The sequence below is a fragment of the Penicillium taxi genome (assembly GCF_028828555.1).
Source record: "Penicillium taxi strain IBT 34144 chromosome Unknown utg000002l_segment0_segment0, whole genome shotgun sequence".
Taxonomy (NCBI): Eukaryota; Fungi; Ascomycota; class Eurotiomycetes; order Eurotiales; family Aspergillaceae; genus Penicillium; species Penicillium taxi.
This window is the reverse complement of record NW_026643204.1, coordinates 2,117,758-2,143,825: the sequence shown is the minus strand read 5'-3', so window position 1 is coordinate 2,143,825 and position 26,068 is coordinate 2,117,758. Positions and strand designations below refer to the sequence as shown.

Here is a 26,068-nt window from a genome sequence, read left to right as displayed (position 1 = left end):
CAGTCGGGGGGATGTGAGAACAGGATAGAAAGACCGGTCTGATTTCATCGCAATACGACGTAAGACATCAAGCAAATAGTAACAGAGACTTGGGATAAGAACTACATGGGAGACTACAGCTCTCCCTCTTCCTCTTCCTCTTCCTCTTCTCCTTCCTCTTCTTCTCGAGTGAGTATCTCAGGGCCAAATGGGCCATCCTCATCAGACGATTTAGGAGATGCAGATACCATGCCGTCAACTGTGCTCTCGAGATCATCAGGAGTAAAGTTGTTGTACTCGTAGTTGCCGGGCTCGGCATCATGATCATAGCTTGAGCGGCGCATAAGCGGAGGTGTCTGGGGCGGGTTAAGAACTTGCTGGTTGATTCCTCTCAACGGCCTGGTTTCAGCAAAAGACCGCCCCGGTGCAGTAGGTTTAGGCGCGTTTTGTCGGACGTGGGAACTTGGGGGTGTTAGGAGTCCTGAGAGGAAGGAGCTGGTGTTGCTTGGTTTCGAGGGAGTCTGGTCTGAAGCCGGGTTAGCGGTCTCCCTGCCTTTGCGCCAGTTACCCCAAGCGGCGGCTGCTGCTAAGGGGAGTGATCGCGGTGATGCGGCGAGATCGGATATGGATGGGAAGCTTTGGCCGGCCACGGCACGGTCTCGCTCTTGCTGCTGCATTTGGAGGTTGGCCTTTAGGCGAATGGCAGCATCGCGGGCAGCGTGTTTGTTGAAAGTGGGCTGGGAAAGTGTCCTGATAATGTCTTGCAGGTCGTCCATACGAACGCCGAGGAGCTCCCGAAGCCAGGTAATCTCACTGTCGCGTTCCTTGATCTTTTTTGGTGCGTCCTTGTCCAAGGTGGAAACCTCTTGCTCAAGCTCCTCAATGCGAGTCTCGCGCTGCTGGAGTTGGTCTTGGAGGACAAAGATGGATTCACGCAGAGCCTGTGGGGAGATCTTGTCTGGTCCAGATCCCTGGTTGAAGGACATGGAAGGTGCAGATGAATGTGTGGGCACCGATGGAGCGGTCTTGCCACTGCGGGCGGCTTGAGCAGCAGCACGGGCAGCGGACTGCGCGATCTCCAGCTTCTCTGTTAGGAGCTGCACTCGCTCGTTGGTTATGGCCATCCGCTCCTCCATGTTTGCCTCGCCACGCTGGCGATCTTCAGAAGTGTTGTGAAGGGCACGTGCGTGGCGTTCGCGGAGATCATTGAGGACACGCTCGTGAGTCTTACGCTGCTCCTCCAGTGCGAGATCCCGGGACTCCTTGGCCAAAGCAACAGCAGTCATCTTAGATTCATTGGCGTCCTCAAGTAGCATCTCAAAGCGCTCGCGTGAAGTGTCAGCATCCATGCGAGCATTGTCCAACTGGCTCTCAAGACGCATGATCTGAGCCTCAAGCTCTGCACGAACAAAGTTCACTTGACTGTTAGAGGCCTCCAGATCAGCTTCCATGGAGTTCCGAGTACGCTGGATCTCCATACGACTGCTCTCACGAGCCTCATTGAACTCCCGTTCAAAGCGAGCGGACTTCAGCTCGAGATCATGGTTATCGCTACGCAGGTTCGCAATCACCTCTTCCAATCTGACATTCTCCTGCAGTGTTTGCTCATGCACAAACTTGAGCTTGGCAGCTTCCCTTTCGCGCTGCTCAAATGCAATGACATCCTGCTCGAGTTGTCCGCGCAAAACGACTTCACGAGCGTGGGATGCACTCAGCTCATTGTACTTGGCATTCTGCGCCTCCGTCTTCTGGCGCCAAGTGGCTTGATCGCGAATAATATCGGCAGTGGCTGTTTCCATATCAGTTTGGAGACGGTCGAACTTCTCAGTCAGGTTGTGTCGGGCCACCATGCTGTCCTCAATGCGAGTTCTCAGGTGATCAACAGTCTCATGAAGGGACTTGTTCTCCTCCTTGCTATCCTGCAGTCGACGACGGAAGCTATCACTCGAAACCCGGTACTCGTCCAATGTTCCTTCGAGTGCGATATTCTTAGCCGAAAGCTCGGCGATAGTAAGTTTGAGAGTCTCACCCTCTTCACTTAGAGATTGGGTAAGGAACTGCATCTTCTCCAGGTGAGGAATCTTTTCTTCTTTGAAATGGAGAAGACGTGACTCAGCATCTTCGGCAGCAGCACTATGGCGAGCGGCATCTTCCTCAGCAACCTTCAAGAGATGCTGGAGGGTATTCATGTTGTCCTGGACGTCCCGGCGAGCATTATACTCGTTGTCGGCACGCTCGTCGGCCAGACGCAACATCCTCTTCAGTCCATCAATCTGTAACATCAAGCTATCTGCACCAATCTCTTCGGCTTCAGATAGACGTGGACTCTGCTGAGCAGTCTGATGGGCGAGCTGCTTCATCAAACTCTGCTCTAGAATCTCACGCATATCACCGACAGGGTCTTGGGCAAGGTTCTTGATGGTAAGAGCCTGCAGTTCAAGGACACTTTCCCTAAGCTGCGCCATTTCAGAGTGGCTAGAGTGATGAGCGTTGCGTTGAGGTAGAGCTTGTGTGGCCAAAGCTTCCATAACAACGCCCTTCAGCATATCGAGCTTACGGTCCCGTGTCCGCTTATGAGGGGGCGAACGAGTTCTTACAGATCCCTCCACATCTTCATTATCATCTTCATCGTCGGCATCACTGTCCTCCATCTCAATCTCAGTAGAGGTACTGCGCAGAGCACGTCGACTGGCTGTCCCGGAGGCAATCGATGCGATAGACTGCTGGATCACAGCTAAAGCGCGCTCCATCGGGGTAAAGCGATCATCAATTGCAGAACCAACGATGTCATTGATCCGACGATCGAAGAAGCGATTACGGTTGAGGAACTTTTCATCCTCACCGGAAGAGATCATATCGTCCCAATCGCTAACATGGTTGTTTTCACTGATGAATTGGCGAACCGGCGACTGAAGACGAGTAATGAGGCTCTTATGTGGTGAGAAGGTAGCATTGGTCTGGATGTCAATGTCCGAGCCGAGATTAGGAATAGTGAGCTTGTATGACTTATGACCGCCACCAGGGCTGGGGCTAGGAGCTTCGCTTCTGAGTTCTGCAGGGCCGAAAGGCTTCTCCTTTGTGGGACCACCACCGGACTCTGAGACGAACTTTGAGGGAAGGGGAGTAGTATGAGCATCTCTTTGGATACCAACGTCGGAGTCATCATTGAGTTGCGCCATAATAGCATTGAGCTCGTCGTCATCCGGCGACTCCTCGGCGGATTCGCGGTAGTACTCTAGCTTTTGCTGGGGAGTAGCTGACTGCGGCAGTTTCATCGGTGTAGTCATTTGAGCAGGCTGCTGGGATGGTGACGTCGCTGGTAAAGTAGCATATCGAGACGCCATCAGGCCACCGAGGGAAAGAACGGATGGAGAGGTTACTACTTGCTCGGTAGCCGATTTTTGATCAGTCGTTGGCACGAAAGCAGGGACAGCCGTTTTGAACTCGAAGGGCGCAGCCGTGGGCGATAGAATTGTGCTTTTATCCTTGGTGGCATGATTTGTATCAATGGCAGCAAGACTGCCTCTCTTGTTGAAGTCGGCAAGTTTCTGCAATGGTGACGTTGTGCTTGATCTACCCCCATGCTTGTGCTCCACATCGAACAAAGTCCAGGTATCAGCCTCACTCGTCGGTGTACCACGGCGTTCCACGTAATCTTGCTCGGGGAGAGCATTCTCCTTGCCTTCAGCGACGGCATGGAGAGCACTTGGCGCCTGGACGTTTCCGGTCTCACCCAGAGGGTGGGTCGAGATGCTGTAGCGTGCCTCGCCCTGAACATGACCGAGGCCAACGCGACTACGCTTGCTTCTTCCATTTTGTTCATTATCATCACGTACTTCCTCGCCGCCAGCCTTCTGATGATTAAGCTCAATCTCATCCGGTCGCACAATAGGAATTGCCTTTGATGCCTTGGAAGGTTTTGAAATATCAGAGAGAGAAACTTCATCAAATATCTTGGTCCTATTGGCCGATGGCTGCTCGGAGCTAATATTAGAGGCAAGACTGCCAGTGGGGTTAAAGACAGGTGCCTCTACATTAAACGACGCCGCAGAAAATTTGAAGCTGCTAGGTTGCGGCGAGGTATGAGTGGCTGCCAGTGGATTTTCGGGGGCTGAATGGTTGTGGAATGACGCTGCATTTGGAGCAAAACCATACGTTTGTTGGGCCGCACCACCAAATTTGAATCCATTACCAAACGGTCCGGGCTGGGGTACGAAGGAAGTACTCGGATCAAATTCTTTAGCTTCAACGTTGAGAGATGATGTGGAGTTCTTGGGGTGATGGCCTTGGTAGGAGCCGGCACTTGTGACTGCCTCGTGCCACGGTGCTTGGTTTGGAATGACCTGAGGGTGAGGCGTTCCAGAAATGCTAGGGTTTGTGTCCAAGTCAGAGCCCTCGTGGGCATTAAGTTGCCCATACTGCTCCGGGAAGAATTGTTGAGGGGTTTGAGAGAATACGTGCGAAGGACGACGAGAGGGATCCTGAATTTGATGGTCCTGACCGGTCCAGTGTGACTTGTAGAGGTTGGCGTTCAACGCATTATGGTTTGGATCGTGACCTCCTTCGTTGTAATGGTGATCAGTCGACTTATCCAGATGGTATTCGGGGTGTGTCATCTGATCAAGACCTCGCTGGAGGTTTTCGCTCAGGTTGTGGCCGTGGCCCCTGGGTGTTGGGTGAGCGATCTCAATGTTAGAAGTGTGGAATTGGTCCCCATTGACTGGAGTCTGAGGTGTTGGGAATGGCGGGCCATCATGGATATTTTTGTCATGAGGCGTAATGTCGTAGTACCCATTGTGGAAGGTTTGCTCATGTAATGGTGATATAGGGGACAGCATAGAATTGTAGGACAATCCTCCTGGACCGACAGACGAGTTCCCTTGTCGCAGATTGATAAGACTCTGGGGAGTGATAGCGCCCTGGGCAGGGGGTGTGGGCTGATACTGGAAGGGGAATCCTCCATTAGGCATGTTATGTCCATCGACGCCCAGGTATGGGGTCTGAACGCTGAATTGAGAGGCAGGCGATGTCAGAGACCCGATTCCACCAGATAAGGTTCCAGCTGACTGGCCAAAGGCCGGGGAGAAATTGTGAATTGGTCCGAGGGGATTGCCTGCTGCTGATGCAGTGGGTAAAGGTGGTGACCCAATTAGACCAAATGGCATTTGAGGTTGATTTCTCATCTCAGGGGCAGGGGAAATGGATGGCACAGGTTCATTGTCGCCGAAAGACACGCCAAGGGCGCGAAGCTTCTCCTCTTGCAAATTTTGAACATAAGCATCCCAGACCCTTCTGTCCGGAAAACGAATGAAAGCTTTTTGGCCCTTCGTCTCCTCGTACACTTCAAAAGGATCAGGGAACAAAGGACGGCTCAGGCTTCCCAGTTCTGTCAATTGAGAGGGATCGTCTTCTGAACCAATAGTGAATCCACGAACGTCATATCCTTCTTCCTCCCATGCCCTCATTCGTTCTTCAACATCCTCAGGAGTCAAGAGACGCAATCGAGATTCAGCCGAGCCTCGGATATCATCCACTGGTAGGTCAATAATGCATACCTTGCCCTTACAAGCCATCTTCTTCCGGCGTCTCGGAGTTTTGGCAATCGCTGTAGTCATTTTTGAGGTCTGGCTTTGCGGCACGTGTTCCTCTGTACTCTGTAGATTTTCCGCCTCATCGGCTGGAGGAAGTGGCAGCGGTTTCTCGGTCTCAGCTGGCGGCAGTGGTTTCTCGGTCTCAGCTGGTGGCAGTGGTTTCTCGGTCTCAACTAGTGGCAGCGGTTTCTCAGTCGGCGAAACAAGTTTCTCAACCTCAACCGGTGCAAATGGATTTTCACCCGCGGGAATCACCTCGTGGTCGGGGAAAGACCCCTGTGAAATCGACATATTCTTAGGCGATTCTTTATCGTAGGCAAACCCCCAAAAATCCGCCTGACGCAGTGTATCCGCGCGTTTATGCGAAGGCTTCTTCTCAGCTCTCCGACTCGCAAAATCAGATGGTCTTGGTGTTTTCAAAATATCGCTCTTATCGTCACGAATGTCGTCCTCCAGTCCAAGCCAATCCGATAGATCGTCCGCGGGTTGATTAAGAGCAGTAGTGAACGAAGGCGTCTCACTTCCAGAGTCGTCGCTCAACCAGTTACCGCGCTCAGTTCTCGGTTGTCCAGACAGGTACTGGTCGATCCAATCCTGTGTGAAGTCGCGAATAGACTTTCGTTCAGTCAATTTCCCTCCTTCTCGATAGCCGACGATATCGTGCGAGTTAACGGCCACACTTGCTCTGCGGAACTCAGGTTGATTTAGTTCTGACAAGTCTGGTGAGCTTTCCCCTGAAGGTTGATCGAAACCGGCGTATTGACTAAGGGTTAACGACAAACGTCGAGAACTGCGAGCTGCATACGGAGAACCCCAGGTAGTTGTGTAGTAGACGCTGCTTTCTGGCCTCCGGTTTTCTGGTGACGATGCACGGGTTTCCCCTTGCCCGCGGTAGTTCAGGAGGAATGGAAGTGGTGGGGGTTCGAGAGCAATGCTTCGTGGGGATTGTTTCGGGGAAGCTGAGTCGGATGGACTTGAATCTCCGGGTGGAGAAGACAATAGTAAAGAGGGAGCCAAGCGCGATTGGTGATGCAAGATGCGCACGTCGTTCGGAGATAAAGAAGGAACAGACGCTGAAATGGCAGAAGATAAGGAGAGATCTAGGCCTGATCGTCCATTAGAAATGAGATGATTAGCAGATGATTCAGGTGGTTTAGCAGGCGACTTCGACTTCGAGTGAATGGCGGCAGACACCGTTTAAGGAGGCCCAATTATCAACACGAACACGAACACGAACCAAAGAAGGAAGAGAGAAAGAAAAGGATTCACTTGAATCAATTCACACACCTGCCGTGTCGACTCCTGCAGCAAGCACTTGCTTGCCGCTCCGTTTAATGTCCAGAATGTTGACGCATGGAAATCCAAAATCCAGGAATTGAAGACCACCTGGCAGAGGAGCTTTGATTGGCGATAGGGGGGAGACGTGTTTCTGGATCTTCCCTTCTCTTTAATTTATCTAGAATTAATATATGCTATTCACTCCTCAGAAGTACGAGAGCTCAAGCAAAAAGAAAGAAAAAGAAAAGAAAAGAGAGAGAGAGAGAGGGATCACAATGTTGGAGTTCAAAGTATCAAAAGACGCAAGGACGCGGAAAGGGGAAAAAGTTGAGGTTATGTCACCACGGATAGACCCATATGTACTCGGTACCTCCTTAATGGCTGTGAACTTTAGTAAAAATCAATGTATTCAGTACTGAGTCCACCTTTGAACTCAACCATTGCCATTAGCGTGTCTACTGTGTACTTCGTAAGCTTGACTACACTAGATACGGAGGAGTAATTGGCTTGACCGCCACATTACAACTTATTCCCCTTGCTGGTCTAACCGTTTCACATGTAGAAGATTTCTACTTTACATCTGAAAAGGTTGAATTTTACATAATAAACAATGCTTAGCTTACCTAGGTATTAATGTGGTTCGTAGGTATTGGATTCAGGGGTATATGAACCATGGTTCTTGAGTCCTACTCTCCACTACTATCTCAGTTGATTGAGTAGCTAACTGACTAGGGGTTTTAGTTCACAGATTCTTCGAGGTACTTATGTACATAGTACCAGGTTATAAAATGAGACAAAATTACTTGTCTTTGCTTTTTCTATTCGTTAGATTACGTACTTTAGTTCTTTTGTTTACATCGGACGGGTCCAGACCCTTACCATCATTCCCAAGTCCTTACATCAGATTCTATATAATTCTCCATATACGCATTAGCAATGACATTGAAGACTGGTCAAAAATATAATTCCCCAGCTAGCTGTAAGTAAGACCCGGGATCAATAAAAAATAAAATACAATTTGAAGATATGACAATTCTACTACTCGTCCAACGGCGAGTCAACCGTAGGAGAACAGATTTAGTGAGGGCACGAAGTGTCGAACTTGCTCTGGCGGGATGCAGTGCGCAAACCCCAGTGCTTCTCATCCATAGCCTTGCCATTGTCACCAACGCTGTCAGGCTTCCAGGACTCATCGTAGGCCTCAAAGTAGAAAAGATCGGTGCCCCAGGCAAGCATGCCACAGATGCCCTTCTTCCAGAATGTCTCGGCATTTTTGGTACCAGCAAGGGCAGACTCGTAGTCGGAGCCACCATCTAGAAGGAATGTGTCAGTGAATAGATCGAGAGGTATAAAAAGCACTAGTGAAGATCTATAACTCACCAGTAGGCCAGCCGGTCTCGCCGGTGATAATACGGATTTTGTCAGCGTTGTCACCAGCAACCTTCTGGATGTGTTCAATAGCACCGGACATGTCGCTAAAGTAGGTCTTGTGGGCCTCATCGGCCGCGGTACCCTGCCAGTAGGCAAAGGCGTTGGCGAGCACATACTTGACAAGCGGGTTGGCCTTGGTGTTAGTAGTGAACAGGGTATCAGCGGTTCCGTCGGCAAACTTGTTCCAGCTATCGGCGGTACCGACAGTAACGGTAGGGAACTTGTTGGCGACAACACCGATGTAGTTGTGTAGCTGAGGACCAGTCAAGTCGCCGCGGTAAAGGGTCTCAGAGCCGACCGTGATAGCCTCGACAACATCCTCATTGCCTGGAATGGCCTTCTGGAGAGCGGCAAAGTCCTTCTGGAAGGACGCGTCGTTGGTTCCCATATCGCTCTTGTCCTGTGCACCAACCCTGTAAAGCCGGGGTTAAGATGTATTCAAAATGATGAGGAGGAAGGTTAATCACCAGATACCCAACACAACCTTGAAACCCTTCTTCTTAGCGGCGGGAATGATGTTCTGAGGAGTATCACATTCGGTGCCAGAGTAAGTGCGGACGAGGGTAGCCAGGTCCTTCAGGTCGTCGAAGTCGGCCTCGTAGTCACTAGTAGACTTGCAGGTTCCATCGGCGTTCTTGTCACCGAGAGAAAAGCCCAGAGTACCACGGGCTGAGACCACTGCCGGGACAGCGGCCAGGATGAAAGGGAGCAATCCAGAAACACGCATTCTGAACAGCGGATCGATGGGAAAGGGGAACAAAAAGAGAAAAAGAGAAAGAGAGAAAAAATAATAAAAAAAGGAAGGTGAGGCTGAGTCCAAAAAAGAAAACAGAAAATCGAAGAGAGTGATGGGGAGTTGTTATTAAAAAGAGTGGATTTTGAAAACAACGTCTTGGAGAAGAGAAAGAGAGAAAACGCCTGAAGGCAATCGACATAAACAGGGATCAAATTAGGCGGGGTTGGTCCCTGAGTCCACAGGGGGTGTATCAACCAATCCTAAGCTCCAATTCTACTTATTTTAGCCCCATCGATTGATCCAATTCCTTCTCAGGGTCTTCTCCACTTCCCGTTTCTACTTCTGCATTACATTGTAATGGATCTACAGAGTGCTCGAGTTTTTATGTCGTCTCCACTCCATGATCGAGACCTTCATGCGCCAAGATCCCTACCAGAAAGAGTGGTGATGTCACATTGGTTGTCTAGATCGAGTTGAACCATCGGATTATTGGAGGTTGTGGAGATTATTGGAGAAGTGGCAAGGCTGACTCAGTTGATTGGATCAAACAGATCCTATACTATGATACTATGGGTATTCCCTGCGATGACACTTTCGCGGTTCACTCAGGTCTGGACGCTCCTCCCTGCAGATCTTCAAAGGTGGCCACACGCAGGAACTTTATAGAAAGGAAGATATTACTGGTTTGTCTTGAGAAACCTCACTTTCACTGTGTCATGGTCAGATATTCGAACGATGACTGAGATGATATGGTGGCTGTGTAATGGTGCTGGTCATTACATGTAGGTGTTTTGGAGTTACATAACGTTTCTGGCCGCCATCACCCAGGTAGCCCAGTCCCAGATTTACTGGATATGTCAACTCCAGAGCCACAATCCGCATGAAACCCCCTGATTAGGTGACCTCCACATGTGTTACCACATAAATAGCACAGGGGAACCCCACCTTCTGTAGAATACATTCTCGATATCTCAACGACGAGTGAAGCAGCTGCACACTTATTTCTGATCACTGTCGTGGTTAGTCCTTGAAAATGAGGGTTCTTGATGCACCCACAGTAGGGCGATTCACGACTGCAAGTTGAATAATGATCGGCTTACTTTGGCTTACTTTATCACTGGAGTTTTGGCCGCCATAGTCAGATCAGCAGGCAGAACTAGTATCGGCGTCGAGGGAAGACCGAAATAGTATAAGCGAAGGGTATAAAAGAAATGTCCATCACGCTGAAGCTGATGGGATGGGGGATCGCCCGTAGGGTTCACCCCACACTGCACCTTCCCCTCTCAAGTCTCAAACTAGTGTCTCCTGCAGAGGCATACAGCTGATCATGAGATATCGCTCAGTATCAGATGGTGTGCCAGGCTAAATATGAATTCTTGACCTCTTTCGTCAGGTTCTTCCTAGATATCATTGAACTTGCTGTAAATGCCGTTCTTACTCGATTGTGAGGAGGGAGTGGTGGTCTGCGATGCTGTGATTATCAGTTGATTCAGTGTCTTTATCCGAGTCATGATCTGGTTCCAGTAAGAGTGATGACTTGTTGATATGGTGGGAAGTAAACACTGCGGAATAACAATGATACCGGTATCTATTTAAACCTGGCGCTCCTGGGAGGATTCAGTGATTGGGTAAGGTGGTGTGGTGTAGAAGTGAGGAATAAGTCATTCAAAATTCAGTGACTGTGGTAATAATGTTGTAAAATTCATGTCATTTGACTCATTTGTTGCCTTGAACTGTCTAGAACATAACTAAGTACATAATTAATAGCCCTTATGATCCTATATTATAATAGGATGTGTTGATGCTTCTGACAGACACCTCGTCGTGCTGCCTTTAATAGCGTGATGCCAAGTTGATTGGACATCATTGCGTAAACAATTTGGCAGAAAGACCTTTGATTCCTTACACCCATTGCTTATTTCCCAGATGCGAGATAAAAGCACCACCGTCCCCATTAGCTACGGAGAGTTTATCAACCACAGAAAGAAATGCAGAGACGGATTCTTCAGGATTTATAGGTCCACTGAAGTGCGGTGCATACGCAACAAACTTGCTCGCTAACGCTTGAAGCTTTTCAGCATCCTCTGGGTTCGTCTCTGTGGTCAGAAAATGAGATTAGTATCGTTGTTCTACCATATTCGGTCCTCATTTAACGCACCTCTACTTCGCTCGGTCGACACAACTCCAGGGCTGATGGCGAGGAAAAGGATTCCGTCCTGGTTATACAGGGCGTTGTATTTGGCAACGGCCACATTGAGAGCAGCCTTGCTTATAGAGTAGGAGCTAGCAACAGCAATTTGGGTATTGTTGATGAAATCAATATCCGCCATGCCGGTAGAAAGGGCGATAACTTTTTTTTTTTGCCCTCTCGGATGAGAGGAATAAAGGCTTGCACCGTTTTGATATATCCGAGAAGGTTGACATTTAGGGATTCCAAGAGGTCCTTTTCCAAAGTCTCGAAGTCATCATCACTTTTTCTTATCAGTGTTTCATCATTTTGTTTGTTGAGGGTCATATGTCTTACAAATCACCAAAGGTTTTGAGAGCACTTATGTGCGAAAGAACAGCGGCGTTGTGGATCAAGTAGTCTAGACCTCTCCCGGTAATACTTTTGACAGATTCTGCAGCATTCTTGAAGTTGGTCAGCCCTAAAAACTCAAAATATGGAACCAAAAGTAGATCCCGACCTTCAAGGATAAAAGATCAGTGTATTGGGCTTCAACCATATAGACAGTCACGCCCTCGGACTTGGCTTTGGCGTCCGCTGCAGCTTTATCACGAACTAGTCCGATCACTGTGTTATTTGGGTTTTGAGAAAGATGGCGGACGAATTCGAACTAATCATGTTAGTATCATAAAAGAGTATTAGAGCAAGTCCACTAACTCCAAGACCGCGGCTAGCGCCAGTAACAAGATAGGAAGGCATGGTCAAGTCGTGGTGCGATGGAGTTGGTTTCAATACCAAGATATCGATAGAAACAATGCTCAGTGAATGAGTTAATTAGCTTAGAACTAGGAAACTCGGCGACTGACGAATATTTATAGTCTTATAGAGCAATATTGAGCACCCAAGATAGTTACTTGATGACAATTATATAGTTAGTAATAGAGGGCAAGTATTTGCGAACCAATAGTAATGCTCAAATTCCGGAAGGCCCCACATTAATCCAGAACTTCCAGTTCTTCTATGTTCCATGCCATTGTCTGAAATTATAATTAATGTATGATAATATCAGGAAGGATCGAGAAACAGAAAATGAGCCTTATTATTTATGGATGTGTGGTAGAGCTTCATCCATCATATAGAGGGTACCAAAGCACCTATAGGCTATAGCCATTGACTAGTATGTGCAAGTACTCGGATACGTGAGAGCATAAAGAACACTATTTAGCCATCGGCGGTAATCTCCGACTCATGACCTTCAATCTAGGGCCGTATCATGCGTATTCAACGAAGAGAATTAGCTTAAATGCTTTAGACTGCCAGTGGAGGAGTTTTGAAGCACCAGCTTTCTGTAGGTTCATGCGACTATAAATGTCTGCCAATTAAAAGTATCGCACAAGGAATTGATATGTGATTCTGGATGCTGAAATCAGAATAAAAGTTGGAATTTAACTATAGTTACAGCTAGACTTTTTGTGGGTAGAAACTGATCATCTTTTTATGAAATAGGTTTCTCATTTATTCATTAGTACTATTAGACCGAGACTTTCAAATGATATCTCCTTTCCTGTCCATGGTGCTTTAACACATCACCTACTTTTAAGACCCGGCTGACATTGTATTGTCTACTGGAAGTAAATGAACGTCCATAAATAGGGCCCAAATTTAGACTTATGCAGCATAGTCTTTTTCCAGTGGTGAGTAAATACCGACTGCTAGGACTTATTAGGTCGTTAAAGTAGTTATACTTCATAACGACATGCTTATCGACAATGCTGGGGCTAATTAAGAGTAATCATTGAAGATTCAAAAAACCTGTTTTCAAAATTGAATTCCCAACCCATGAAGCTCAAATACATGCAAGTGGATCTATATAAATCCCAATATATCAACATTGATTCCCGAAAACACAACTATAAAGCATCAGCTCAACCATAACGCAAATGCGAGGCAACAACGAGGCAATAACAAGGTAATGACAAGGTAGAAAGAAGATGAGAGGGACATAATTGGGTAAGAAAATTCTTAACTGTCACACACTTGCACCATATCTAAATCGATTTCCTCTTAAGAAGTTTCTAACAATGTTGAGTACAAAATGCCGAGGATCTAATATCGAGGATCGCATCATATAGCAAGGATGAATCATGGATATCGCTTCTCCTTCGTTGTTAGGGATTGGTTCGATGTGAGGCCGAATGGCTGACAGAAAGTGGTGTCTGGGTTCTTCTGTTTTGGCTTGTCGCGAGAGAATTTTATTCATTTCATCATGCAGACGGGATAATTTGCCCAGCAAGGACTCAATGCGAGGGAGAAGGAATGGTCACTGCTCTAGGATTTCTCATGTCGTGTGGTGGAGTTTGGAGAGACGAGATTCCACCCAGTACACGTGTTCAAAGAGAAAAGCTGACGAATAGAGAAAAATATCGATGTAGAGGGCAATTTTCCCTAGCATATCCATCAAATGCTTTGCCTTTGTGGTCAGATGTTCATCATCTTCGAAAATTGCTGAGCTGGTGTCGGAGTTCCAGCGGCCACTCTAGCCACACGCACAGCTCTTAAGAAGAAAGGATCACTGAGAAAACTGAAGTTGAGGTGCTGCTGTTCAAGTACGAGTAGAAGCGTGGGATATCAATTTCATTTAGGAGGGGGGTACTGGGATCAAATTGCCCATTGCGAACATATCCCGAAGGAATATACTGATCTTCCTGTGTCTACCACACACTAAATAACCCTCGGAAAAAGCTTTAGTCGGCAATGGAGGGAGGACAACTCAAAATCTGTTGCTAGCGATTCAGCTTGTTCCACAGAAATTTCAGTACCATATCTCCTTCCTCGCAGTGGAAACCTTGAAATAGGTATGTGAATACCCGTGGATCTCCTAGAATAAGGTCATGTGTAAAGAAATTCGAGGTCTAGTTCAGGTAGAAATCACCTGCCTTGATATTTTTTCGTTAAATACCCTTTCTATTTGCAAGCTTTTAACTGAAACCTCGCTGTTTGGTTTCGTCTTGAAGAAATAGTCCTCTAGATACCATTTCGGTCTGCACCAACTGTAGTAGGATTGAGTCAATTTTCAATTAGCTTCTGTTGAGAAATTGGAAGCTTAGAAACCTGAGGACTTGTCATTTAGGCCCAGCCGGACTTTATCGTACTATTCTAGTGACAATTTCGAGGTCCAGCTGATTCATATTTGGGCACTTGCTTCGATTCACTTCTGTTTGATATGAGTCTCCTTGCATTCCCAGCAAGATATTTATATCTTTCAGATACACATCCTTGAGTCTGTGTATAGGCCAATAGGATTAGTCTTTTGGAATCAACATCAGTTCCAAATTTTCTGTCAGTTGCTCAGCAGTTACTGGAGAGGAAAAATCAAGGCAAACGGTCCAATGCATGTTCGGTTCTCCGCCATTATAAATCCAAATTTTTAGTCGTCAAAACATCACCACTTGAGCGCATTCTTCTTGGCCTCACTCTTCTGTTCTTCTTCTGTGAAACGCTTCTTCTTGAACCAATGAATAGGTGTGGCCGATGCCGTACACCACCAATTATTCCAACCTGAAAAATCCCGTCTGGATGAGCGCGCTCTTGAAGACCTTTCTATCGGCGATTTGGCAGGTAGTTAGGTATTAGGATTCATACGGTGAGAGAGGGTAGTGCTCTGCATTGCCAGCCTCGATGGAACGAACGAGCGGCACTATGGGTATAACCGGTGGTCGTGGTGGATGATACAAGAAAGGCCATCCGCCACAATATCACTGCGACCTGGCACATGCACAATGTCCAGCTCATTTTGCTGGGGTTCAAATTGATAGTGAAATTATGAATTGGCCTCTCCAATATCAAAATTTCCAGTATTGTATTCGCCCGAGTCTTTTAGATGCAATGGACTCGGTGATAGAAGCAATGACGGCTGCGGCGGTCTCGTTGGCTGTGACTGAGTAATGGCAGTAGTTGTAACCGTTGACTTTCCAAGGACATGACAACGACGCTAATGCCTTTTTGGCAGACTGTTGGGAGTTTCTGTCGCCCCAATGGCATCAACTTCTGCCCCAACACCCGAGGCAAGTCCATGATGACCTTGCGGAGAAGTACCAGACCAATCTGATTCAGGTATCTCTCGCTTGAGAGGTGGAGTATTGAATTCAGGAGATTTATGCGAGTCTCCTGTAGTTAAGAGGTAGGAATCTACGGCACCTAATCAGTTCGTGGATATGGAGTCAGACAGATCTGGACAAATGAACATATTGATCTATATGTCTACCTAGATCGGCAGGTCCATCCCAGTTGGATATAGGAGGAGGAATGAGAGAGGATAGTGAAAGCTGTGGATGGAGTATTTGTACCCCAGGCGACTCCAAAAAAATACATTCACTGACATCTACCTAGGTGAATGCTTCCAACCTTGGAAAGTTTGATTCAATTCAAAGGTTTTATTTGGTATTGATCTTGCTAGACTGGCTAGGCATACTATTAGTTTATTTTGGCTTTCAACCTTGAAATTCGAACCTTATTCATGTGAAATATTACATGTTAGTGACCTAGGTATGAAAGCAATTGAAGTGCTAAGAATAATGCAAGGCTATAGTGACTGTGGATCTAGGGTTTTGTGGATTACATTATATACCTAAAATTCTTTATTGGAAGATGGGAATCGCAGCTCTGAACTAAATTGTGCTGTACTATTACAGCAAAATGTTCTTCTCCTTCAAATAAACCTCTCGTAGGAGCTTCAACTGTCCTAATGGCATGGACTTCTGCTCCACCTCTCGAGGCAAGTCCACGATGGCCTTGCGAAGAATGGCCAGACCAAACTGACCGAAAAAGCTGAGGACTCTCTCGCTTGAGTGGTGGAGCATTGAGTGCAGGAGAATAATGTGAGTCTCCTGCAACTCAGAGGTGGGAATCGACAGCAGTTTTTGAAGGGACACCCAGAAAATATGATTGGGGAAGGGGTTTTGGCGTGTGGTTTTGCCAAAGTCACGAAGTGTCAATGCTGAGAATCCAGCACCTAAAGCAGTCATTCGATCCACATGAGTTTGCTCCTTGACAAACGGGCCATCTGGTGTCTCACGCCACCAACCGAGAGCACGTCGACCTGCCGCTGTCTTGTCACTGCCGGTGAAACCCCAAAGAGCAGGGCACACCACTCGATACTTTGCCCATAGAATATCTGACATGGGAATACCCTTGTAGATGAATGTATCTGTGGAGAAGATCTGGGCTGCAAGGACGCCGACAGGCTCAGCGTGCAAAGGATTGATGCTAGCCTCGTTAAGAAGAGCATTGATGATGCATTTGGCAAGAATATTCAGACCAAATATAAGGAGAGCGGGAACCCTGTTCTCTGTGTTTGCAATTTCTTCGGGTGGGAACGCGATGAAAGGACGAATGTCTAGGCTGGGCTCTGAAAACTTGCAGGCTTTCTCAAGTAGCGATCGAATTTCCGCTGTCTGAAGTAGCGAGCCAGGTCAGTCATGCAGCAGCCATAATCACTGGAGTTAAATCAAAAGCTTACCTGAACTTTGTTTGCACCCTTACCCTCTCGAAGTTGACCAACAAACTTGGTGATAGAACGGCGCAAATCACCCTTGAATTTTTTGAAATCTGGGTTCTGCTTTCCGAGACTGTCCATGTTGGCACGCATGGCTTTCAAATCTTTGTGCAGTTGAACATATCGCTCTTGTGCTCGTATCTCGTCATTTGACAAGCGAGTACCGCCAACTTCTTTCTGATTTTCAGCACGTAGTTTCTCATCAGCGAGTTGCTGCTTTTTCTGGGCGAGTTGCTGTTGTTCCTGCGCCTTTTGCTGAGCTTCTTGTTGTGCCTTCTTAGCTTGTTCCTCTTGTTGACGTTTCTCGGCCTCTACTCGCTCGCGCTCTTCTTGGGCTTCTTGTTCCTTAGCTTGTTGGGCGGCCAGCCGCACTCGTTCAGCCTCTTCAGCCTTTTTCTTTTCGGCTTCTTCCTTCGCCTTGCGCTCAGCTTCGATGCGTGCAGCTTTTTCTTGTTGGAGTCGCAACTTCTTGGCCTCCTCACGCTCAATACGCTCTTGTTCTTTGCGGGCGGCCTCTTGCTTGCGTTGACGCTCTGCTTCTTCCACTCGGTTATGCTCTTCCAGGACTTGTTCTGCCTGGTGTCGGACTTGGTCGTGAAGCGCGACTACTGCATCTAGAGCTGCAGTATGTGCACGTGCATTTTCCTCGTCGAGACGATCAAGGTTGTCATAGTATGCCTTGCGCTCATATGCTTTGACCTTCTTGAGGTCCTCATCGAAGATACGAACGCGCTCAAGATCACGTGCGAGCTCGAGAAATAGCTGTTTGGACGGACTGTCCATAGGAGGACGGTGGATATGTCGGATTGTCATGATGAGTAATTTGTCCCAATCTGCGAAGTAGAGATGGAATGGAAGGGTGATTGTTCGAAGAGTTGAAAACGAGACTCGAGGGAGCTTTATGAAGAGTGGAGGGGTTGAACGCTGTGGGTATCGAGGGTGAGATAAAAAGCTCGCAAGTCAAGGATGGAAAAGTGGCTGTAAAAGAAATTGGATGATTAAATGGTTGAAAGAAAATAAGGGCAAGAAATGGACAAAAATAAAAGACCCAATGCGGTCAATCCATGATCCAAAAGTGGAACTCGGAGTAGTGAATGTTCTAGGCCGATCTGGGAGTAAGAGAGAAGATGGAAGACGTATGATAGGAAAAGGTAGTAGCTAAAACATTATCCGATATTTGGATTTGGATGACGCCAATGATCTGAGGAATTTAAACGCGGAAATGCTATCGTCGTCCTTGGATGATAAATTACATGACTCAGCAATACCACTATTCCAACTTATTTTTGCCTTTTTTTTTCCTTTGGTCTATTGAACTTTGATACTTTAACTAAGTAGTCACTACTCAAGTCTCAAGTCTCGGAAGCATCAAACATAAGTGTCGGCTATAGACGATTCCGATAAAAGAGCTGATTCTGATCCAACGAAGATTTTTTCCACTTATCGAGTACATCTCTGCATTGAATTACGCTTAAGCGCTCCGTTTATCTAACCGTACACTTAAATACCTGTACATGTAGTGGTTTTAATACTACTCGGTCACATGACAGCTATTTCTCCCATACTTGGTCGGCATACCACCTTTCATGGTTATTCTGGCTAATATAAAGAAACTATGAATGGGCCTCAAGATGTCTATAGAACTTGAAACTACTTGTAAAATATATTTTACCTGGAGCATAAATTCAAGGTGTCTAGTTGACGTACGAAGAATAGAGGGATAGCCAAGCTAATCTGATGTGGCAAGTATTGGTGGCCTTGAACGACCTTCAACCCAAATAGTCGGTGTATCTTTGCATTCAAGGATTTGCAATTCAGGATCCACAGCTAAGTCGGTAGTCTTTGGAAGTAAGGCCCGAAGTTGATCATTCACCTTCTAGAAAGACTCCCAAGGCCAAAAAGTCATATAATAGCAAATCCAGACAAAGAGGGACACCAAAGAATGATAAATGTTCTAAAAACTGCATTGAGAGCTAAATACTTATAAATCATAACATGGAGGTCCTGTAATATGTTCTCTACCTGATACCTATGTATTATGAGATCGAAACCTTGGAACTATGAAACCAAGGGCTGTATAGCTCTATTCATCACCAAGTTAATCACAATATGCCATATTTATATCAACCCGCTTTTTCTATAGTAGTCAATTCATACCCATGAGTCTGGACCTCCGAAATCTAAGCTTGAAGTTAGATCTAGTTCGTATAATAATCTTCAATTGTTACCTATTCGACGCAGCTTAGAGTGCTGCCAAGGTGTATGTTATGTTCAAAGATACACACAATTAAACCATGGAATAATAAATAGTCGGTCACGTACCTACCTAGATATGTACTTTTAACTTGAAGCTGAGGTGCCATTGAGTGTGCAGATCCCTCGAAAATGAGTACTTCCCTGCTGTTTCAAATTGAGCAACCCTGTCTACTTAGGTACGTAGGTAGTCCGGTGTTCGCTTCGTGGCAAAGGACTGGGTATCAAGGCATCTCCAGCATGGATTTAATCATTTAGCCACATTCTGTACGCCGTAGGTTGTATCCACCTATAAGGACATATCACATGCTGGGCATGGAAGGCTTGAGCTGATCGAGGGTATCTAAAAGCTTGAGATGATCAACGAGTAATATAGGTCAAAGATCCGATGGTGGATCTAGTTGAAAGCAATAGTAGAATGCATTGAAAAAAGGGTGAAAGTGAAAATAGGACGTGGAGTTAATACACTAAGAAACACTAAGCCCGATTAAGAACAGAGTGTTAGTACGGAATAGTACTTGGCTAGCTTAATGCCCTAAAAGCCCCCCAAACTCATTACCTCCAATCACTGGGAGTTTGTGTAGATCATTAGTAGTCTCCCCCACGCTGGTCACAGCTTGAGCTATTTACTTTCTTCCTATATAAGAATAAATGATGAGATACTCATATAAACGTATGGGGATACGTGATGAGGTGGTCGGGATCCATGGAGATCATTCCATGGACGCCTCCGCTTCCGTATTGTGACCAACTCTTGACGGTATTAAACCAATATATTAATATGTGTATTTAACCATCTGTATTGAAATTTTCAGTACACTCTCCCCACATGTCTGTCGGCTTTGTATGGATCCCATCATCACCTCGTCTCCTTTCCCCCTCCTCCCTTTTCATCTCCCCATCTCTCTCTCTCTCTCTCTCTCTCTCTCTCTCTTCCCCCCATCGTTCCTTCGGGTTGAATTTGTCGATGCTTGCATCGCCTATTCTTTGCTTCCCTATATTCACACTTCGTTGTCACTCTCTTTGAGGCAACACACTGCTGTCCGTTTTCTGGAGAATACGGTCATTCATTTGCAACGAGTAGAGCTTCCTCAGCTTTTCTTATTGCTCATTTAGGCTCGATAATTTCGGTAGTCGATTAAGGATACTATATCTGGTTCCTTTCCCACTTCTTTCATGCCCTTCTGTCGCTTTTGTGCCTTATAAGTACACCAGCTTCAGTTGCCAACTCAATCCTTCCCAACTCCCTATTCCGGATCGTCCCAACGTCGTCCCTTTCCAGTCCATCCTTGACTTGAGTGGTTTGAGCTACATTGAGCTTTCAATTGACTCGACTCTTGAATCTCCTCCGTTATCCGATCCTGCTGTGACTGTCAACGCTTTGCTGTCTTCAGGCAGTTTTCATCCCACCCTGGACATTACGGACGTCATATTGTAATGCCAGAGCTCGGACGTTGTCATTAGTGTCTCTCGCAGGTAAGAAAAATATTACAAGTTCATTGAGTTACAATTTTGGAATTGTGTAATGTTTCGTTTGTGTGTTTGTTCTCCTGTATGGCCCAAATTGCCTTTTGCCTACATGTTGCCTACCCTACTACCTCGTGATGTCCATAAAACCCCTGGCCTTCTCCGCCCGCACTAGAGCCCGGCGAACCGTTGTTCTTTCCTTCTGGACCCTCCCCTCGCCTCTCCCCGTTCTCCCGCTCTCCCGCTCTCATTCATTCACTCCTCAAATCGTTCTTCTCACCCTTTGCTTGGGTTTTTTTTCCTTTCCTCAACTCAACCGTCTCCATTACTGATCCACTTTCTTTTCCTTCAGAATACCAAGAAACTATCGTCCACTTAAATACGAACAACTACGTTTGATTTGATTCGTGGACTGCCTTGATTGCCTTCTAGAGGCAATACCCATCTCTCGTCATCGGACCACAATCCGTCATTTCGCACTCTACAGTGATACATCCATACTCCAATATCAGGAATCATGGATCAACAAAACCAATCCGGGGGTACAGGCCCGGGTGGGCGCAAGCTCCACATTGCTCATCGTAGAACTCCATCTGAGCTGACCCCTCTGATGAGTAAGTCACATTTTACCCCTCTTGTTAAATATTAACCAAACTGACTCGTGTGTCTTGTGTAGTGGAACAACTCGCTATTCAGCAACAGATCGAGCTGCTCCAGCAGCAACAACAACAAATTGCAGCTACCCACCAACAATATGTCAATATGGGCTTGCTCCAGCCTCATCAACTGGGTCAACAAGTCAACTCGTTCTCTGCCGGTGGTGGTATGGGTGGTGTTTCCCCTCAGGTGGGCACCTTCCAATTCCCTCAACAGCAGCAACAGCTCGGAGTACCGTTAAATGCTCCCAACCAACACTCTCACCGCCGAAACCAATCTGCCCTCCCTGGTCTTGCAATGGGCCCACCTCCTGCTCCTTCGTCGGGCGCTTCCGGATATGCTGACTTCAATAACCAGCAGGGTCAAAACAACCAGAGAAACGAGAATTCCAATCAAGGTCGCGGCCGTGGTGGTCCACCCGGTGGTGGTCATCAACGCAGACACTCCCTCGCCCTTCCTGAGGCTAAGAAGGCTGCCGAGCTCGCACAGCAAAAGCGCACAGCTTCTGGATTCCAATTCCCAGCTCCTGCCCCCGGATCTGAGAACCAGTCTGGATTGGATGATACTCCTGGATCTACCACCTCTCCTGCACCCCCGCAAGGGCTTGGTATGCAACGGGCTGGTAACCTTCGGGCTGGTGGACATGGTCGCAGCCAGTCTATGGCCATTGGTGGTAGCCGCGGCTCTCTATCTGGTCGTGGCGCAGGTGGCTTCCAGTTCCCCCAGGCCAGTGAAAGTGGTCAGCTTGATAACCAGCGCCGTGGCAGTCAGTCCGGTCATGGCCGATCCGCGTCCAGGAACTTTGACGGTAACTGGCGCCAGCCAAACAACCAGAGCCAGGGACAAGACCAGCAGCAAAAGCCCTTTGGTCAGCAGCAAAATAGCGGCTTCCAACCCGGCCACCGCTCACGTGGATCAATGAATCAGTCGATGGGCTCCATCGGGCAATTCCAATATCCCGGTCAGCCTCAGCTAATTCAGCTGCCCCAGGGCCAAGTCATGATGGCACCGCCTCAGATTTTTGGCGGTCAACAGTTGAATCAGCTCCAGCTTGCGCAACTTCAAGCTATCCAGCAGCAGCAGCAAAATGGCCAGGGTTTGACCGGCCTTTCTGCAAGCCAACACGCCCCACCGCAACTGTCTGTTCAGCAACAACAGCAACAGCAGCAGCAGCAGCGGAAGACTCTCTTCACTCCCTATCTGCCTCAAGCTAACTTGCCAGCCCTCATTAGCAATGGCCAGCTCGTGGCAGGTGTCTTGCGAGTTAACAAGAAAAATCGCTCCGATGCCTACGTTACCACAACCGATTTAGATGCCGACATCTTCATATGTGGTAGTAAGGATCGTAATCGTGCCTTGGAGGGCGATTTCGTCGCGATCGAGCTCCTAGACGTTGATGAGGTGTGGTCCCAGAAGAGAGAGAAGGAGGAAAAGAAGAAGCGCAAAGATATTACCGACGCCCGCTCCAACAGCACCGCTGGAAATGATAAGCTTGGTCGGTCTGACTCCAACGGTGACAGACAAGAGGTCGGACCGGATGGAAGCATCCGCCGTCGTGGAAGTCTTCGTCAGCGCCCCACCCAAAAGAAGAACGACGATGTCGAGGTTGAGGGTCAGAGTCTCCTCCTGGTTGAAGAAGATGAGATAAGTGATGAACAGAAGCCATTGTACGCTGGTCATGTTGTTGCTGTTGTTGAGCGTATCGCTGGTCAGATGTTCTCTGGAACCCTGGGTCTCCTTCGACCTAGCAGCCAGGCAACCAAGGAGAAGCAGGAGGCCGAGAGACAGGCCAGAGATGGCGCTCATGGCCGATCCCAGCATGATCGTCACCAGGACAAACCCAAGATCGTCTGGTTCAAACCTACTGACAAGCGCGTGCCTCTGATTGCCATTCCTACCGAGCAGGCCCCGCGGGACTTCGTTGAGAAACACCAAGATTATGCAAACCGCATCTTTGTCGCTTCTATCAAGAGGTGGCCCATCACTTCCCTGCACCCCTTCGGTACCCTTGTTGAGCAGCTTGGTGAGATGGGTGACCTTCGGGTTGAAACAGATGCTCTGCTCCGTGACAACAACTTTGGTTCTGACGATTTCTCCGACGCCGTGATCAAGAGCATTGGCTTTGAGGATTGGTCCATTGCCAACGAAAGTGACGCATTGGCCTCCCGCCGTGACTTCCGCGAAGAAAGTATTTTCACAGTCGATCCAGAGAATACTAAGGCTCTCGAAAATGCTTTCCATGTGAAGAAGCTTACCAATGGAACGGTTGAGATCGGTGTTCACGTTGCTGATATCGCCCACTTTGTCAAGGGCAACTCTCTTGTCGACCGCGAGGCCAAGAAACGCGGCACTGCAGTCTACCTGGTTGATCGACTCATGAACATGCTTCCTCCCCGTGTCTCTAACGAGCTCTGCTCTCTTATTCCCGGAACAGACCGCCTGACTGTCAGCGTTGTTTTCACCGCAAACCCCGAAACAGGTGCCATCGATGATGATGTTTGGATCGGCAAGGGTGTCATCAAGAGTGCAGGCCGTCTCAGCTATGAGGATGTCAACTCAGTCGTCACCGGCAAATCAGACAAGACTGCTGCCGGTATCACTTCGGACAGCATTCAATTACTAAACGTAAGATTATTTTCCGCACCCCCCTTTTCCCCTATTACTTGACTAAACTAATCTGATTTTTCTCTAGACTATGGTCAACAAGTTCCGTGGTGCCCGATTCGGCAACCGTGTGGCTAATGTCCCAAGCCTGCGACTCATTCAACAGCTTGATGACGAGAATATACCAGTTGAATACAACATATTTGATTCTTCCCCAGCTCATGAGCTTGTTGAGGAACTCAGCCGCCAGGCCAACTATTTCGTTGCCCGTAAGATTGCCGGTGCTATGCCCGAAAAGGCATTCCTTCGCCGTCAGCCTTCTCCCAACCCTCGTCGCCTTACTCTCTTTGATGAGAGAATGAACCGTCTTGGTTACGATATTGACGCCTCCAGCAGCGGCAGCTTGCAAAGCTCACTCTGCAAGGTGCAAGACGTCGATATCCGCCAGGGTATGGAGACATTGCTTTCCAAGGCCATGCAGCGTGCCAAGTATTTCGTTGGGCCTGGTCCTGCAGATGATAAGCGTCAACACTACACATTTAATGTGCCTGTGTACACCCACTTCACTAACCCCTCACGGCGCTATGCCGACATCATCGTGCACCGTCAGCTCGAGTCCATCCTCTCAGAGGGCGCTATTGAATTCACTGAAGATGTGGAGTCCTTGACGAAAACTGCTGACCTCTGCAACAACAAGAAGGACTCGGCTCACAATGCGCAAGAGCAGAGCGTCCACATCGAGGCCTGCCGAAGCATGGATCGGAAGAGTCGCGAACTTGGTGGCGATCTCATCAGCGAGGGTATCGTCGTCTGTGTTTACGAATCCGCATTTGACGTTCTTATTCCCGAATATGGCTTTGAGAAGCGCGTGCACTGCGATCAGTTGCCATTGAAGAAGGCTGAGTTCCGCAAGGAAAACCGCGTTCTCGAACTCTACTGGGAGAAGGGCGTTCCATCGTCTGCCTATATCCCTGAGGATGAGCGCCCCAAGAATGGCAACTCTCGTGCTGCCCAGGCCGCTGCTGCGGCTCGTGAAGCAGAGGCTGCCAGAGAACGTGCCCGTGAACAGGACGAAGCCATGCGCAAGCAGACCGAAACCGGTACTATGTCCCATGACGCCGTCGATGCTCTCTTCGATGACGATGAAGATGTGGATTTGGATGAGGTGACTGAACTCACAGCCGGTGTCTCTCTCAACTCAGTTGACCGCTCAACCCAGAGCATGCCCCCATCTCCTACCCGCAACGGCCACCACTCCCAGGGACCACACCGTACTCGTTCGGACCCCAAGATTGCTTCGGGCCCCAGCGATGCCCCTGAGAATCAGTTGACCAACAAGGAGAAGTATTTGAAGCTTTTCAAGTTGCGAGAAGAGGATGGAATGTTCATCCAGGATGTTACCGAGATGTCTCGCATTCCTATCATCTTGAAGACAGACCTGAGCAAGAGCCCACCGTACGTTTCTTATCCTTCAATTTCTACAAATCCTTGTCCCAAAACTAACGCTGGATCCCTTCCTTCTTACAGATGCCTCACTGTCCGGTCCGTCAACCCCTACGCTTTGTAAGCGCTCGATGGCGGCTGTTTTTTTTCCTTCAATGGGACATATTATTTGCATGATTATCCTGCAGATTTTTTTGGCGTTGCGGAACATGATTTATCTGTCCTTGTTCCTACGCACTTGCGAACATAATCCTTATCCCAAATATTCGGATCGAACATATATTTATCGGGAAAAGCAAAATTTCCCACGTGTGTTGGGCCGTCAACTTTTTTCTCGTTATGTGCTGCGTAGCGATTGTCATTATTTTTTATGGTACCTAGCATCTTTAGTCGTTCTTCGAAGAGGTCTATCTGTAACAAGTTGCTCTCAGTCCCCTGTACTAGTCCTATCCCGTGCTGTTTATTGGGACGTGCGATTTCGCGTAAGGATTGAAGATTCGAGACGGAAAAATTGATTGCAGTTCGATAGTTCCAGAGTCTTTCTATTAATCCAGCTATCTACATAAATATGTTGTTTCGCATAGGTCCAGGTAGCATGCCCTACTTTAAGCTATCTAGAATTTCCTTTAGTCAACCCTAGAATCATCCTTCACCGTCCATACCCAATGAGGTAAGGACATTTTCAGGCAGTTTCAAAACTGCATCGACAAACTTAGAACATAACCCTGGCGATGCATTTTCCATTTTAGGTAGGATTAAAGGAAGCTTAGAACATTTAAACTAAGATAACACTAAACGACAAACAGTAAACAACCTTGGAATGAACCATACCTAGGTACACGGCAAACTAGAGTAACCTTAGAAAACAATAAACGATAAACAGTTAACGACAAATAATGAACCAACAA

At 47.6% G+C, this 26,068-nt stretch overlaps 5 protein-coding genes across 5 annotated transcripts; 1 reads left to right on the top strand and 4 right to left on the bottom strand.

Annotated features, from left to right (window-relative positions):
• Positions 1-113: 113 nt before the first annotated feature.
• On the bottom strand, positions 114-7,295 carry N7495_002724 (putative myosin class II heavy chain (MHC); the record flags this gene model as incomplete). The annotated part of the gene is made up of 2 exons (XM_057205393.1): positions 114-6,740; positions 7,287-7,295. 2 exons carry the CDS (start codon positions 7,293-7,295, stop codon positions 114-116), a joined length of 6,636 nt encoding a protein of 2,211 aa, XP_057066000.1.
• Positions 7,296-7,925: 630 nt separating this feature from the next.
• bgt1 (1,3-beta-glucanosyltransferase Bgt1) lies at positions 7,926-9,006 on the bottom strand (the record flags this gene model as incomplete). Its single annotated transcript, XM_057205392.1, has 3 exons — positions 7,926-8,161; positions 8,229-8,692; positions 8,747-9,006. 3 exons carry the CDS (start codon positions 9,004-9,006, stop codon positions 7,926-7,928), a joined length of 960 nt encoding a protein of 319 aa, XP_057065999.1.
• A 1,911-nt stretch (positions 9,007-10,917) lies between these two features.
• Positions 10,918-11,941, bottom strand: N7495_002722 (Short-chain dehydrogenase/reductase SDR; the record flags this gene model as incomplete). Its single annotated transcript, XM_057205391.1, has 6 exons — positions 10,918-11,111; positions 11,174-11,283; positions 11,367-11,486; positions 11,540-11,646; positions 11,703-11,852; positions 11,900-11,941. The coding sequence occupies 6 exons, from the start codon at positions 11,939-11,941 to the stop codon at positions 10,918-10,920; spliced, it is 723 nt and encodes a 240-aa protein (XP_057065998.1).
• A 3,926-nt stretch (positions 11,942-15,867) lies between these two features.
• On the bottom strand, positions 15,868-17,549 carry N7495_002721 (putative RNA export mediator Gle1; the record flags this gene model as incomplete). Its single annotated transcript, XM_057205390.1, has 2 exons — positions 15,868-16,635; positions 16,701-17,549. 2 exons carry the CDS (start codon positions 17,547-17,549, stop codon positions 15,868-15,870), a joined length of 1,617 nt encoding a protein of 538 aa, XP_057065997.1.
• Positions 17,550-20,973: 3,424 nt separating this feature from the next.
• Positions 20,974-25,284, top strand: ssdA (mRNA-binding translational repressor SSD1; the record flags this gene model as incomplete). Its single annotated transcript, XM_057205389.1, has 4 exons — positions 20,974-21,070; positions 21,133-23,738; positions 23,806-25,172; positions 25,245-25,284. The coding sequence occupies 4 exons, from the start codon at positions 20,974-20,976 to the stop codon at positions 25,282-25,284; spliced, it is 4,110 nt and encodes a 1,369-aa protein (XP_057065996.1).
• Between the last annotated feature and the right edge of the window lie 784 nt (positions 25,285-26,068).